General features: G+C 39.0%; 1 protein-coding gene across 2 annotated transcripts in view; it reads left to right on the top strand.

The window, feature by feature from the left end:
• TRIM44 (tripartite motif containing 44) overlaps positions 1–15,809 on the top strand; it is a 103,546-nt gene that overhangs the window by 34,999 nt on the left and 52,738 nt on the right. For both annotated transcript variants that reach the window (XM_003122865.4, XM_005660994.2), the window contains exon 3: positions 9,494–9,733. In XM_003122865.4, the coding sequence (XP_003122913.1) occupies positions 9,494–9,733 (240 nt within the window). The remainder of the gene's footprint in view (positions 1–9,493; positions 9,734–15,809) is intronic.

The raw sequence follows: 15,809 nt of genomic DNA, 5'->3' as shown, positions 1-15,809 counted from the left end.
CAGGGAGAAGCATTTTAAGAGCAAGCAGTAGTATCAGTTCAGAGTGAGCCCAGAATCCCTGTCGAACTGTTCTCTGCCCCATCCAGTTCAGTGCCATGACACTGGGTCACACATCAGATTGTCATGGCAGTAAAGTCTTAGCAGCTGGCAGCATGAACAGGCAGTCCTGGGAGAAGAGGGTGCTTGGCAGTGATGCCACAGCTGTAGTGGTTAGAACTCCAGTTCTCATACGAGGGCTGCTTGTCGGTCTTCTGTGACTGTTTCTCTCTCAGATGACTGAGGCACACAGTTGCTCTCCACTTCACAGCTGATTAGCAGTGTTTATTAGGATCTTCCAAGTACAAAGCCGTTTGGAAACACGGTCCTGAGCCCCTCATGTTCTCTGTGTGCATATGTACATGTACGTGTGTATTTATGTTTGTATGTGGGGGAGGAAAAACGATGAAAGGGAGGAAATTCAGAAGAAGCCCATTACAGGGTCATATGCGTGAAGTTGGTAAAGAACAATAGAGTACTTATGCTCAAGTACTGAAATTTATAGTCTCTGGCAGAAATAGAGGAAGCCTGGAGTATTCTGACTGAAATACAGGGTTCCAGTCCAAGAGAATGTGATTCTGAGAAGGAAAAATACAAGCCGAGCCAAAGATTATATAAGGCAAATGTAAGGTCTAAACACTAAGAAGGAAAGCGTGAAGGGCACATATGGTTATAATACCTGAAAGGGCCAAAGGTGGGATTTGAGGTACAATTAGAAAGCCAAGGTTCAGGGCCAAGTGGAGATGAGAAAGGAGAGAAAGCTGACCTAGAACAAGTTAAAGGCAGGATCAGAATCCTAAATAGTTTCTGCAGATCACTCAGAAGTTCTCTGTGACTTAGAATTTTGTTTCGGTAAGTTAGTGTGCAAGTGAGAGCAGGGCTGGCTTAAAGGCTTTAGGTGGGGGGCAGGTGGAGTTTAAATGGAGCTTTTGGATCTAGAGCATGGCTCTAGTTGTGTAGTGGGGAGTAGTGGGAAGGGGGTGCAAGAAGGATTTTCATAGGAGCAGACTCCTTCAGTCAGACTCTGGTGGAGCGGCAGATACAGGATGGCTTCTGACATTCAGAATGTATTGATCACCATGATGTGAAAGACCCTAAGCAAAGATATCATAATTTCCCCTCAAAATATCAAGTCAAGAAACCTGTTATCTGGAGGAGAAGATAATACTTGACTCTAGAGTTGAGAGCCTGGGCGATTGCCTAAATCTTGGTAGCTTTAAGTGGGAAAGGGGACAGGGCAAGGTTGAAGGGAAGATACGAAAGAATGATGTGGTTAGAGGGCAGATTATGCAGTCAAACCACGTAGGTTCAGACTCCAGCTCTGCCACCATTGTGTGTGTGTGAATTTGGGCAGATTTCTTATTCTCACTATACCTCAGTTTCTTCATCTATAAAATTGATATAGCAATAATAATTGCACCTCACGGTATCATTATGATGATTAATTGATGTTACTACACATGTAAAGTGCTTAGAATAGTGCCTAACATGTAAGTGCTCAAAATGGTAGCAGTGACAATGATGAGGAGGAGGGAGAGGATGCAGTTTGAGGCTTGATGGTTTAAATAATAGAGGAGTGTCCAGGTGGAGATACACGACAAAAGGAATTGCGACACTGGAGACCTAGAGAACCCAGGCTCAGAGGCCATCTCCATGGAGGTGGTAGTTCAGTTGCAAAGGTGGGTTGAATAGCTAAGGAGGAGGGTATAGAGAGAAAGCGATTTTGCCCCCAGAGGACATTTAACAAGGTTTGGAGACTCCTGTGGTGGTCATAATTGGGGGCAAGGGGTGATGCTACTAGCATCCACTACATAGAGGCCAGGGATGCTGCTGCATGTTTTGCAAGGTGAAGGACATTTCTGTCCACAACACAGAATTATCAGCTCCAGATATCAGTCGTGCCAAGGCTGAAAAACCCTTGGAGTTTCTCCATCACAGTCGCCTGGAGAGTGTGTAAAATTGCAGGAATGAAGCCGATTAACAGAAAGCCAGAGAAGTCCAGGGTCACAGAAACCATGAGAGAAGAGAAATTAAAGACTGAGGAGATGAGTAGTGCTCAGTGGTACAGACAGGTCAGGAGTGGGAGCAAGTGCAGTTGGTGGCTAGTAGACTGGTGCTGGAGGAGGCTGGGTAGCCAGTTTTATGATTTTCTAAATAAGCTTGGTGGTTAAAGGTAGGAGAGAGGATGACCTCTTGATAGGGCAGCATTGCCAAAGGAAAAGGGTTATTCTGCTGCTGCTTTACCACTTATTTTGACTCTGTTACCCTAACAACTTCTAGGTCAGAGTCCTAGTCCCCTGATACTCCCCTTTTGTTTTAGCAACAAATGTGATGATGAGCAAATCTGGATTAGTGAATTAGTTTCGAGAGTGAAAAATTTGTGCTGCTTTGCCATTGTAGAGATAAAAGGAAGACTCGCTTTTCATTTTAAATAGCTCAGGAGCCTGAGGCCCTAAGAGATTCAGTGACTTGCCCAAAGTCACACAATTGGTTGGTTCTAAAAGACAGACCTCACTAATAACCAGGCCCTCTAACTTCCCATCCTGAGTGCTCTTTTCTGTGCCAATTTGCTTCCCAGTGGTCACATCCTGGTTCTCAGAGGCTCAATTTCCTTTTCAAAAGACAGTTACTATGTAGAGTGGTTGACAGAGCGCTGACCTGAGGTGAATCTTTGCTCCTTAGCTTACCTGCTGTATTACAGCACGCAAGTGACTTCACCCTGTCAGCCTCAGTTTCCTGTAACATAACATGAAAATATTATTGCCTACCTGAGGATTAAATCAGAAACACATATATGGTGGCGCCTGGAACATTACCTGCACATGATAGCTCTTAATATTTTCATTATCATTATTCATAAAGCCAAATCTTTGTCACAGATTAAACGGCCAGAGAATTCCAGTGAGAGAAACCAGGCTAAAGTTAGGCTTGCCTCCTATTTCACCCAGCCTTTGTCCCAGCTCCATCTCCTGCTTTATGATAAGAGCAGTGTCATGAGGGTGCTTCTGCTGTGGTTATACAAGGTCTCAAAGCAGATATCTTTCTATATAGCAATGACGTCTATTTGTCATTGTTGAGCCTGATATTTCTCAAAAGTGGATGACTTTACACTTGAGATCATTCAATGGATCAGCTAGTTAGACCTTTTTCAGAGTTTTTCCAGACACTAAACCCTGCTCTGTTGAGGAGCTCTAAGATGACTAAAGGTCCCACAGGGGAACCCTTCAAAATGCAGTACTCAGCGATAACCACTATCTAACATTTGGTGTATTTCTTCTATTCTTTTATAATAGAATTAATAACAGCAGCAGTAAATAGCTGTTACTTCATTGAGTGGATACTTGAAGTAACGAAGTGATAACTGAGGTTGCGATCCCATGGTTCTCTAGTAACAGAATGAAAAAAGGAGGTAAAGAAGATACAAGTGACTGCTTTTGTTTTAGAGGCTTCTGATGAAGGTGAGAAAAATGGTGTAGGGAAGAAATTAAATGTTCATTCTAATAACCGTTTCTCTACCTTTCTCAACATTATTGTGAAATCCGAGCAATGCAGGCTTCTAACCAGGTCGTCAGGAAAATATTTGACATCACTCAGAATGTTGATAATAGAATGTAGTTTGTGGTCTGCTTGTTTCTAGGCTCTGGGAAAATTTTCCAAGCCTTGGGGTGGAGGGTTGTTTTATTTACAAATAGTTACTCTTCTACTCATACACAAAGGACATAGGAAATAGGAGACCCAGCCATTCACTGAAAAAGGACTCTGGCCTCCTTGTTGATGAAGCTCTTCCCTTGCCTGCCGTCACGGGAGCCTGGCAGAGGTTTGAAAGGAGCTCTCTTGAAGTAAAATGTCAGAATAAATTCTGCAGGCTATCCAGAAGGCTAAACTTTGAGATTCCCTATCTGGAAGTTTCCGTGGACACTGCCATGGTAAGAGAGTGCTGTGCTGTGGAAGCAAGGATAGATTGCAACGTTGAAAAAAGTTTTTATTTTACTCCTAATGGCCATTGACAAGAGGAAAGGGGGAGTAAAAATGCTCTTTCTGACCTTTGGGGGAGGAATTTAGAGTCATCATTACTGTATTTCATGCATTTAACCATTTCTTTAGTCATTTTTGGAATAGGCTGCTTTAGAATTACTTGCAGTAAATTTGACTAATAGTACAAGTATTTCTGAAAGCTTCAGTTGGTGTAGACTCTGATGCTTTTCTTTTGTGTAGCTTCCTGCTCCTGACCCTGTCCCATCTTTCTCAGTTCATCTCAGCAACACTTTTCTGGAACACATCTTTCTTAAGCCATCATGCTTTCTAGCTAGTATGCATGTTTGTTTGTTTTTTAATAATCTGCCTGTAATAGAAAAGTAAATAAAACCTTGGTTTCCTGCAGACCACTTAGCTAGGAGTTAATGGCTTCCAGCCCTTGTCAAACACAGTGAATGGTGGTGTTCACAAGTACAGGCTCTTAATTCAAGATTTTACTTGTTTAATTATGTATGTGTAAAGTGCCAGTCTGCATGCCTCTTGGGTCCAGTCTAGCTTAGAAATATGAACTATAAGAGCATATATAAAGTACCCGGGAAGGAGACTTGACTCTTCAGATATTCATCCTTTATCCCAAAATTCACCCAGGGGGAATAACATCCTAGTGGGGATAACAACAGAAGCAACCTGTTAACTGAAGTAACATCTCCATTAAGAAGAAATTAATTTGAAAAATCTGAAGTAGGCAGGAAGTGATCATGAGAGGCAATATGTTGTAGCAGAAAGTCCACTGGACTAGAACAGAGAGAAGTAGGTTTCTCAAGTGGACTTTATTACTGCATCTCGCCGGAGCCTTTTTTCCCCCCACCTTTAAAGTTGGATTCAGCTCTAGTAAGAGCAATTAGATGTTCCTAGTTTTGACTATTCACAAATAAGCCACTTATTTTTTCAAATTACAGTGCTGCGCTTTATGTAATTTCAGTAAAATGCTATGTTTAATAGCTTTTCGTCCTAATGCATCTATAACAAAGATACAACTTGCTTGTAACCTAGGGTTTTAAAGTTTTAACAGCTTGGGGACTAATCACTTGACCAAAGAGAACCAGCTCTTTGAATGGCTTCTTTTGTGCAGCGGACCCAGGTCCCTCAGGTGAGATTTTTCTGGAGAGCACTACCAGTGGCCTAGGAAGTACTTCAGAGAGGAAGGGGAGACTTTTCTTTTAGCCGGAGTAGTTTTACTTTTGGCTCTTTATACTTTGGGGCTCTACATTAAGACTTTGGGTCAAGGGAGGTTCTGTGGCTTTAAAAAGATTTGACAATCACTAGTAGGTTCTATAAAAAAAAGGAAACTTTTACATCGCCAGTTTTATTGTTCTGCGATACATCCAGCCTTCTTCTCTGCTTATGAAGAATTTTCTCTTTGGACATAATACTCATGTCGTATAGTCAAGAGTATGAGACTATCACTTTTACCTTTGGGGAGCTGTAGGAGGATAGAGGTGGGAGAGTTCTAAGAAACCTACTCAGAAGTGATGTCAGTGGCTCCCAACTAGCAGGTGCTGCCGTGAAGGACCGGCTGCTCCTGGAGAACTGTGAAGTTCATAGCAGAATGGAAGTGAAATGAAACCTGAAAGGGAGTTTTGAAAGTTGCTTCCTTCCTGTCTTTGGTAGGAGTCTTTGCTCCTACCACTTGCCCAGTCCCCCAGGGAGCCTCTCTTTCGGTCTGTGAATTTAAATGAATGCCATGACCCAGAAGTTTGTTCTTGCCATTTTGAACTAGGTTGGATAATACCTATTTGTTGTTTAGTAGAGAATGGGAATGAGACGAAGGCATAAAGATTTTATAGAGTAAATTATTCTGCTTTCAATTTGTGCTTGTGGCCTTATCTCTATAAAAATTAATTGCATAAAATAAAGGTTGAAAACCCAGGTAGAGCAAAGCAAAGTAGAGAATGTAATTTTTAAGAACCATGATTTATTCACCTACTGCAGTGTGGTCCCACCTTTCCCAGTTGTGATGTCACCTTGCTAACTTCAAATTACATGTGTATGTGATGTCTAATAAAATAGGTTGCAAGTCAGTTTTTATTACGCTTTGAATTTTCAGTTTCTTAGGCATTCAGAAGCATCCATGCCCTAGCTAAAACTTCCTAGGTTTAGTCTCTAGGAGAAGTTTCTAGGTCTTATAAGACTGAATTTGTTTCAGGGGTAGAGATCCATTGATAAATGATCATCATAAAGGATAACAGCCTTGAAATATACACACTGAAAGTAAAAAGAAATTATATAAATAAACACAAATCACAGTTCTCAATCTGATAAAGAACTTGCAGGAATGTTAATAACATTCAACACTCCCCCTCCCCTTTTCTCTAGCACCAGGGAGAGTACCTGCAAAGAGTATATGAATTCCTGAGGGCTTATGTCACTTAGTCACTTGATGTGTGAACGGATACATGTCCTATAGGCCTTATTTTGCATTGGTGTTTTTATAGCAGTGTTGCAAAAGCTGCTTTAAGTATCAAGCCTCTTTCAGTTTTTGAATCTAATAAAAAATGGCCTTATTTCCCCCCCTCCTTTAATCTTTCTCAGTCTCCTTTTTAGTTTTTCCCAGTTTGACTTCCCTTCTGTTATAGTGAACAGAGCACCAGCCTGGGAGCAAGAAGATTGGAGGACTCTGTGTCTCCTACAGGTTTTTAGCTGGATCTGTTTCCTTATCTGTAAAAGAAAGGGGTTCACTTAGATGACAAATACTTTCTCTTTCAGCTCTAAAATTCTCTGTTGGCATCTCTCCTTTTGTCTACTGTTCTCTCTCTTTCTTGTTTCCTGTCTCAGCCACTCAATACGTGTAGTTTAAAAATACTCATAATGTAGGGAGTTCCTATTGTGGCTCAGTGGTTTAAGGACCTAACGTTGTCTCTGTGAGGATGTGAGTTTGATCCCTGGCCCTGCTCAGTGGGTTAAGGATCCAGCATTGCCGCAAGCTGTGGTGTAGGTTGCAGGTGCAGCTCAGATCCAGTGTTTTTGTATCATAGGCCACAGGTGCAACCCTAAAAAGAAAAAATAAAATAATTATAAAAATTCTCATAAAATAAACATAGTTATGAAAAAAACATCAATAAATGTAGTTACTGGCAAAATGTAGAGTTTAAAAGTTATTTTGGTAGCTTCTCACTTTGTTTGCTTTATGTTCTAGTCGAATACAGCCAAGAGTTGTATATTTTATTTAGTCTGCACAGTTGTTGCAAAATAAAATAATGATATATTTTCACCCATCAGAGAGTACAAATTTAAAGCCTTGGTATTATCCAGTGTTGATGAAAGTATAAGAAAATGCTAACTTTCACACATTATTGTGGGAATGCAATTGGTGCATCTTTTTTGGAGAGCAATTGGCAGTATCAGTTAGTACTTTTATTTTTTAATTTTTTATTTATTTGTTTGCTTTTTAGGGCTGCATATGGAGATTCTCAGGCTAGGGGTTTAATTAGAGCTACAGCTGCCAGCCTACGCCCCAGCCACAGCAACGCCAGATCCAAGCCACATCTGCTACCTACACCACAGCTCACAGCAAAGCCAGATCCCTAACCCACTGAGCGAGACCAGGGATTGAACCTGCAACCTCATGGTTCCTAGTCAGATTTGTTTCCGCTGCGCCACAATGGGAACTCCTCAGTTAGTACTTTTAGAATATAAATGAATTGATTCATTGACTCCAAAGGTCTCTAAAGAAATTCATATACAAATATTAGGAGGTGTAGTCAATGATGTTCATTGCTGTGTTCATAAAAGCAAAATTTAGAAGTATCTTATATTTCCAGTAAGAATGGAAATATTTAGTGGATGTATTTGTCCTTTTATCCCTTTCTATAAAATCCATATATTATATATACCTCTGTATCATGCAGACATTAAAAATAATACAAAGTGAAGTTGATCTGTATGGTATGTACTAAAATATTTTAAGTAGAAAAGCAAGACATAGAACCATATGTTCACCATGACCCATTTACATAAAAACAACTGTCTCTGTACATACAGTTATACCTTGTTTTATTGCACTTATCTTTATTGCACTTTGGAGATGTGTTTTTTACAAATTGAAGTTTTGTGGCAACCCTGTTTGCTTACTTCCTGTCTCTATGTTACAGTTTGGTAATTTTTTTTTTTTTTTTTGCTTTTTGGGGCCGCACCTGTGACATATGGAAGTTCCCTGGCAGGGGGTCAAAACAGAGCTGAAGCTGCCCTCCTGCGCCACAGGCACAGCAACACTGGATCCAAGCCACCTCTGCGACCTACACTGCAGTTTGCTGCTACGCCTGATTCTTAACCCCCTGAGCAAGGCCAGGGGTTGAACCTGCATCCCTATGAATACTAGTTGGGTTTGCAACTCCCTGGGCCACAACAGTATCTCCCACATTTTGGTAATTTGCAAAGTATTTCAAACATTTCCATTATTATTGTATTTGTTATGTTGATCTCTGATAAGTGATCTTGATGTTACCATTGCAAAAAGACTGTGATTTGCTGAAGGCTCTGATGATGGTTAGCATTTTTTAGCAGTGAAGTATTTTTAAATTAAAGTATGTCCTTTTTGTAGACATAGTGCTATTGCATACTTAATGGATTACATATAGTTTTAGCACAACTTTTATATATCCTGGGAAACCAAAAAACTTGTGTGACGCTCTTCATTATGATAATTACTTCACTGTGGTGTCTAGAACAGAATCCATGGTGTCTCTAAGGTATGCCTGTATATGTATTTAACTAAAATAGAAAAATGGCTGCAAGTATATGTATCACACTATTAACAGTAAATATGCTCTGAGGCGGCAAATGGTATTGGGATGGAGAGAGAGGAGGAATTTCATTTTTTTCAATATACACTCATATATTAAATTTTTAAAGTTTAGTAGACTTTAAATAAATTTAATGTGTTTAAATAAATTTATAAATGTATTACTGGTATAAAAATAAAAGAAATAAAAAGGAAAGATAAAGAATTATTTCCTGGAGTTCCTATCATGGCTCAGTGGTTAACGAATCCGACTAGGAACCATGAGGTTGCGGGTTCGATCCCTGGCCTTGCTCAGTGGGTTGGGGATCCGGCGTTGCCGTGAGCTGTGGTGTAGATCGCAGACACGGCTCAGATCCCTTGTTGCTGTGGCTGTGGTGTAGGCTGGTGGCCACAGCTCCTATTAGACGCCTTGCCTGGGAATCTCCATATGCCACGGGAGTGGCCCAAGAAATGCCAAAAGACAAAAAAAAAATAAAAAATAAAAAACCCAAAAAGATTGGTAAGAAATTCATCAAAGATATTAGAGTAACATTGCTCAGAGGAGGTTCCTAAAACTTCAGGATCAGATAGGACCTGTGGTTGGTTTTTATTTGGCCAGGGCTTCTTAACACTTATAGTAATAGCACTACCCTCCTATTTCTTTGTATGTCCAACTTATTCTTGTTTGTCTGTGTTCTGCAGGTAACCCGGGACCAGATGAAGGTGTTTATACAGCAGGAATTTAAGAAAGTTCAAAAAGTGATTGCTGATGAGGAGCAGAAGACCCTTCATCTGGTGGACATCCAGGAAGCAATGGCCACAGCCCATGTGACTGAGATCCTGGCAGATATCCAATCCCATATGGATAGGTTGATGACTCAGATGGCCCAAGCCAAGGAACAACTTGATACCTCTAATGAATCAGCTGAGCCAAAGGCAGAGGTAAAGAAAATAAATGCCTATAATAATAAGGAGCTGGAGAATTAGGAAACTGACTGCCATGTTTGCTAACTCTAGAAATTTCCCCCTTTTGGTTCCTGAACATGAATGGATCGAAAGCTTAGATAGGGTATACGTGTTTACACCAGTGTATAAACTAGTATGAAGTATTGGCTGCAAGGGCCTGTACTCAGCAGTTGGGCCTGGCAAAACATTTGTTTACCATGACCTAAAGGAGTATAATCAATGAGGCAAATATTATTCACAGTTAATGAGGGAAGCCAGAAATCAGAGCCAAAGAAGAGGGCAATTGATAGATCCCAAGTTGTGAAAATGACCCTATAAATAAAGTCATCATAGGGAAGAGAACTGGGCTGAATGAGAATAAATCAGGAAGTGGAGCATAAAGTAGGCCCAAATAAAAGATTCTGTACTGATTCAGTGAGTAGCGCAAAGGTGCCTCAGGCTGTTTTTTTTAATGGAACTAACTGCATAAATTGGGGGCATTACTGTTGTGGGCTAGGGCATTGTGAGGAACAAAAAAAAAGTATGAATTAAAGATCCAAGATAAATGTTGAATCACTGTACAAATTTTAGTTACTACATTCATTGTTATTTTATAACAGGAATAAAAGGATCTTAGGCATTTTACCAAACCATGAATTCAGGCATTTTACCAAACAATAAATAAATTCAGGCATTTAGAATCTATTTCTAAAAACAACAACAAAAATACATTTATTATTGCTGTTTTTAAAAAATGTGAAATATTTCAACCACTAGGGAGAGGCTGTTGTTCATCAGATTTCATACTATTATATTGAAATTCTGGTCAAGCTTATTCCAGATAGGTTTAGGGTAGGCCCTCCTAGAAGAAAACGTAGGAGAGTCCTGTGAACTTTCTAGGATACCTGCTGACTCAGTGAGCTCAGGCCTTAACTAACAGTTTTGCTTTGTCTCTGTAGAGCCTAGCCAATAAACCAGTGAGCAGAAGCCCTGAGTTACAAACTAGGAGGCAGGTACTATCTGTGCCATCCTAACATGAAACATAAGAGACCATTGGACAGTACCTTCTTCACTCATCCAGGGTTCTTGATTAATTTTCATCAGTGTCTGAATGAACTAGAGTAGCTCTTGATCTTTTCAATTCATCCTCCCCAGAATTAAAGAGGTGCGTGCCTGAATGAGTTTCTAGATTGGTAAGAGAGCACTTTATATTCATCATTTCGTTTAATCCTTACTTCAGCATTCATTGTCTCCACTCTACAGCTGGGCTATTGAGATGCCAGGAACTGCAGACACTGACCTAGTGTCGTTTAGTTAGTGGAAAAGAGAACCAGGGTTCAGCCCGTCCTGTTCTTGTGCCCGTGCTTTTTCCCGACTATATGCTGTATGCCAAATGTCCTGTTTGTGTCTTTGGGAAGAATGAGGAGAATCAGTGTCCTAGACAGCTTTGCATTCCTAAGACCTTTTTTTTCTGTGGAGGTGGTCACTTTGTGTCTTAATAAACAAAAAGTTTCAACCAGAGTTAACTCAAGGAATCACTGGCCTATGTCCCAATTCCCCTCAAATTTTGATACCCTCCATATTTATTCCGTGTGTTGATTAGGTTCTTTTTACAAAAATAAACATTGAATTTAGAGAGGTCTTCCTCTCTTTTTTATTTTCAAGTAAATAAAATTAAATAAATAAATAAATAAATTCCCTCTCCAGTATTAACTATCCTTTTATGTACTTCAGCAGCTCAACTGCATTATGCTTATTAACGTTGATGGAATTACTCCTAGGGATGCAAAGATGACAAGGCCTAAGAACCAAGCAGTGGACAAACTCAGCTATTAAAAATGAGAAGTAGCATTCAGTTAGCTAGAGCTTTTACACAGAGCTGTTATCGTTTAATAGCCTCTCTTTCCAGATAATCGGGTAACTTATTGATCAGAGCAATTTCCAATAGCTCTCTTTCACTCAACAGGAATTTTTTCCTTCTCTTTGTATGGTGATTTTTTTAAATCACCTGCATCTTTAATTTGACCAAAAGACCCCTCCCACACACAAACATTTGATTATGAAAAATTGCAAAAGTTGATTATACCTGTATACCTCCACCAAGATTGCTATATACCTATACCAAGATTCTGCCATTAACATTTTACTATACTTAATTCATTTTATATATATAGCCATCTTTCCAGCCTTCTACCCTTCATTGCATTTTAGCTTTGGTGCATTTGAAAACAAATTGCACCTTCTGATTCTGAACAAAATGGAGTAAACACATTATTTTACTCCTTTTATTAATCACAGCAAAAATTCTTGGCAAGATACTGAGTCATCTACCAGAAGACTCTCAAAAATGGAGGAAAGATGGCAGACTGACCAGGGATCTTGGGATATGAAGAACCACACAGCAGTGAGTTCCCTGGCAGGGTAGGGGGTGGTTTCTTGCCTCCTATATATCCTGGCCTGGGTGCCTTGCCAACTGGAAGCACTAATGTGCACAGAAAAAAGAAAGTTCCAAAAAAGCCTGCTCTCTCTAGCCAAAGGACTAGGAAAAGGGTGATTCATCTGTAGAGAAACCTTTTATCCATACCTGCCTATTCTGGTGATGAGTACCATGAACAAAACTGCATATTGGTACCATAGTAGCGGAGCTGGTGAGGTGAAACCTATAGTAACAAGGTGTCATTTTTTTTTTTTTCTCTTTGGAGCCTGTAGGTAAAAGTCTAACTTCTACCATTGCCCCTGCCCCTCTCAGTAGTGAGTAGTGCCCACCTCCCATGGAGGTTGAAGGTGAAACTCTTGACTTTTACCCCTCCCCTGCAGTGATAGGAAGGAAATAGCACCCCTAGGTAGTGGTCTGTGCATGTGAATCGGAAAAAAAGAATTTTTGAGCATAGCAAGGTAAAAAGAAAGAAGAGTTTATTGAGATAAGAGATGCTGCAAGTGCAGCAGACAACTTCCTGATGATCAGGGAGAGCTGACCCTGGGCGTGTGGTCATGACTGTATTATAGCCCAGGGAGAGGAGAGGAGAGGTCTCAGGATATACCTGCTGACCTGCTGATTGGTTGGGGAAAGAGGGCTCTTACGATACACTTGCTGGTTGGTTGGGGGCATATAAGGCCCCTGCAGGGGTAGGGTGAAGAGTGGGCCACATACCTTTTCTAGTAGGAGGTAGGAAGGAGTAGGCCAGGTTGCTCAAGGTAGGGGAGGGGGCAGTGAGACTGATGGGTGATGATAAGGGTCTGGTATTTCTTGTCTTTGCCAGAGGCTTTGAATTCTATCTTCTTGAAGAGGTCTTAAAGCCCCCATGGGGACTGTAGATGGAACTTTAACTAAGCAATGCCTTCCTCGCAGCTGAATCAGTGGGTGGAGGCATACCTTCCCCTCCTACTTTGTAGTGATGAGTTGATGCCCCTCCTCCTCCTGAGCCAGCACAACAGAGACTGTAGATTGGAGCACCATCATCTGAGAGGGCCAACCAGAATAGTGCTGCAGAAACTTTATAAGTTCCATTGATATTTGAACCACAAGCCACAAAAGTGATCTAGGCCATGTGTTCTGAACCTAAATGGGTTGACGACCTGCTAGAATAGAAGGTTTAAATGGGAACCATATCTTACAATGTTCAGGATACAGTCCAGAGTTACTCTTTATATCAGGAACCAATGAAATCTCAACTCTAATGAAAAAGAAAATCAGTAGATGCCAACACCAAAATGACACAGATTTTGGATTTATCAGACAAGGATTTTAAAGCCACCATATAAAAATGTCTCAATAAGCAATGACAAACACTATGGAAAAAATGAAAAATGAAAAAATCTCAGAAGAAATAGAAGATACAAAGGAAGACCACATGAAATTTTAGAACTGAAAAATGCATTAACTGGCAAAAAATTCATTGGACTGGCTCAGTGGCAAATTGGAAATGACAGGGAATAATCAGTGAATTTGAAAATATTTGCTCCAATCTGAACAGCCAAGAAAGAAGGATTGAAAAACAGTTGAACTGATGGAGATGACAAAGGAAAGAATCAATAAATTTGAAGACAGATCAATAGATATCTAAACTGAACAACAACAGAAAGATTGAAAAATAATTTGAGTCTCAGGACCTGCGGGATGATAAAGATTTAACATTCATGTCACATGTCTGGTAAAGGGAGGAAAAGGAATATAGGGTGAAAAAAAACTTCGAGAAAAAATGGCTCAAAACTTCTAAAATTTGGTTGAGTAATATAAACTTAGAGATTTAAGAAGTTGAATGAACCTAAGTGAGATAAACCTAAGAAATCCACCCTAGACACATCAATATCAAACATCTAAAAACTAGGGACAAAGAAAAAATCTTGAAAGCAGAGCAGCCAGAGAAATGACACATTAGATGTGGGGAACAATAGTTCGAATGAATGTGGTGTATGTACGATGTTTCTTCTGTATCTATTTAAATGGTTATGTGGGTTTTCACCATTATTCAGTTAGGATGGTTGGTTACCTTGGTTAATTTTATAATATTTTATCAACCTTGCATTCCCAAGATAAATTCCCACTTGGTCATTATATATTATCTGTGTTCATTCAATGCATTAATGCTTTGTTAAAGATTTTTATGTCTGTGTTTAAGGAAGGATATTCACTTCTAAATTTATATTTTTTATAGTGTCATTGTCAGGCTTTGGCATTAGGGCTGTCCTGAACTCAGAAAATAAGCTGAGAAGTACTTCCTTCTCATCTGTTTTCTGGAAGAGTTTATGAAAATAGGTGTTATTTGTTCCTTAAGTATTTGGTAGAATTTACCAGCAAAACATCTGTCCTGGAGTTTCTTTATGTGAAAATTTTTGATAACCAGTTCACTTTCTTTACTATAGAGATAGATTTTTTTCATTAGTTGTAGTTTTTTAGGAGTTTGTCATTTTCATCTGTCTTAGTTTTCAGTACAAAGTCATTTATAATATTTTCAATTATTTTTAAACTATCCGTAGCCTCTAGAATGGTAACCATCTTTCATTTCTGACATTGATAATTCGTGATTTCCCCTTTTTTCCTTTGTCAGTCTGACTAATTTTATTAGTCTTTTTAAAGAACTAACTTTTGAATTTGCTAATTTTGCTCTTTTGTTTTCTATTTTGTTTATATTTGCTTTTTTCTATTGGAGTTTACATAGTTCTTTTTTTCCAGCTTCATAGTTCATGGATTTTACTACATTCATCTTTTATGTAAAATTTTTAGAGGAATAATTTCCCTTTGATCATTGGCTTTAGTTGAATCATACAACTTTGGTTATATTGTATTTTCATTACATTCAGTTTCAAAATTTTTTTCATTCACCATGTGACTTCTTCTTTTTGTTAATTTTTTAGGAGTAATTTTTTAGTTTCTAAATATTAGGGAATTTCCTACATATCTTACTGTTATTCTTTTTTTTTTTTTTTTTAATTTTCCCACTGTACAGCAAGGGGGTCAGGTTATCCTTAGATGTATACATTGCAGTTACAGTTTTTTCCCCCACCCTTTCTTCTGTTGCGACATGAGTGTTATTCATTTTTAATTTAGTTCCACTGTGATCAAAGAACCTATTCTGAAGTATTTCAGTCTTCTAACACTTACTGAGACTTCTCTTATGGCCTAGCACATGGTCTTTCTTGGTGAATGAATATGCACTTAAAGAGAATGTGTATTCTGTTGTTTGAGTGTATTATTCTGTTAAATATCAGTTATGTGTTCAGATAAGTTATGTTTTTATTGATTTTTATGTCTGTACTTCTGACTGTTAAATCTTCCTGATGAACTAACCCTTTAATCATTATAACCATTTCCTTTTCTCTGGTAATATGCTTTGTCTCAATATTGTCTAATATTAGTAGAACCAGTCTAGTGTTATGCTTATTATTTTCATGATATATCTCTTTCCATCCATTTGCTTTCAGTCTATCTGTATTGTTAAGTTATGTCTCTCATAGGCAGCATATAGCTGGTTCTTATTCTTTTCCATTTTGAAAATCTCTGCCTTTTAATTGAAATGTAATGTCCATTAACATTTAATGTTATTATTAACATGGTTAACATTACCATTTTATG

Source organism: Sus scrofa, chromosome 2 (assembly GCF_000003025.6).
Source record: "Sus scrofa isolate TJ Tabasco breed Duroc chromosome 2, Sscrofa11.1, whole genome shotgun sequence".
NCBI classification, from domain to species: Eukaryota; Metazoa; Chordata; class Mammalia; order Artiodactyla; family Suidae; genus Sus; species Sus scrofa.
This window is presented reverse-complemented; position numbering and strand designations above follow the sequence as displayed.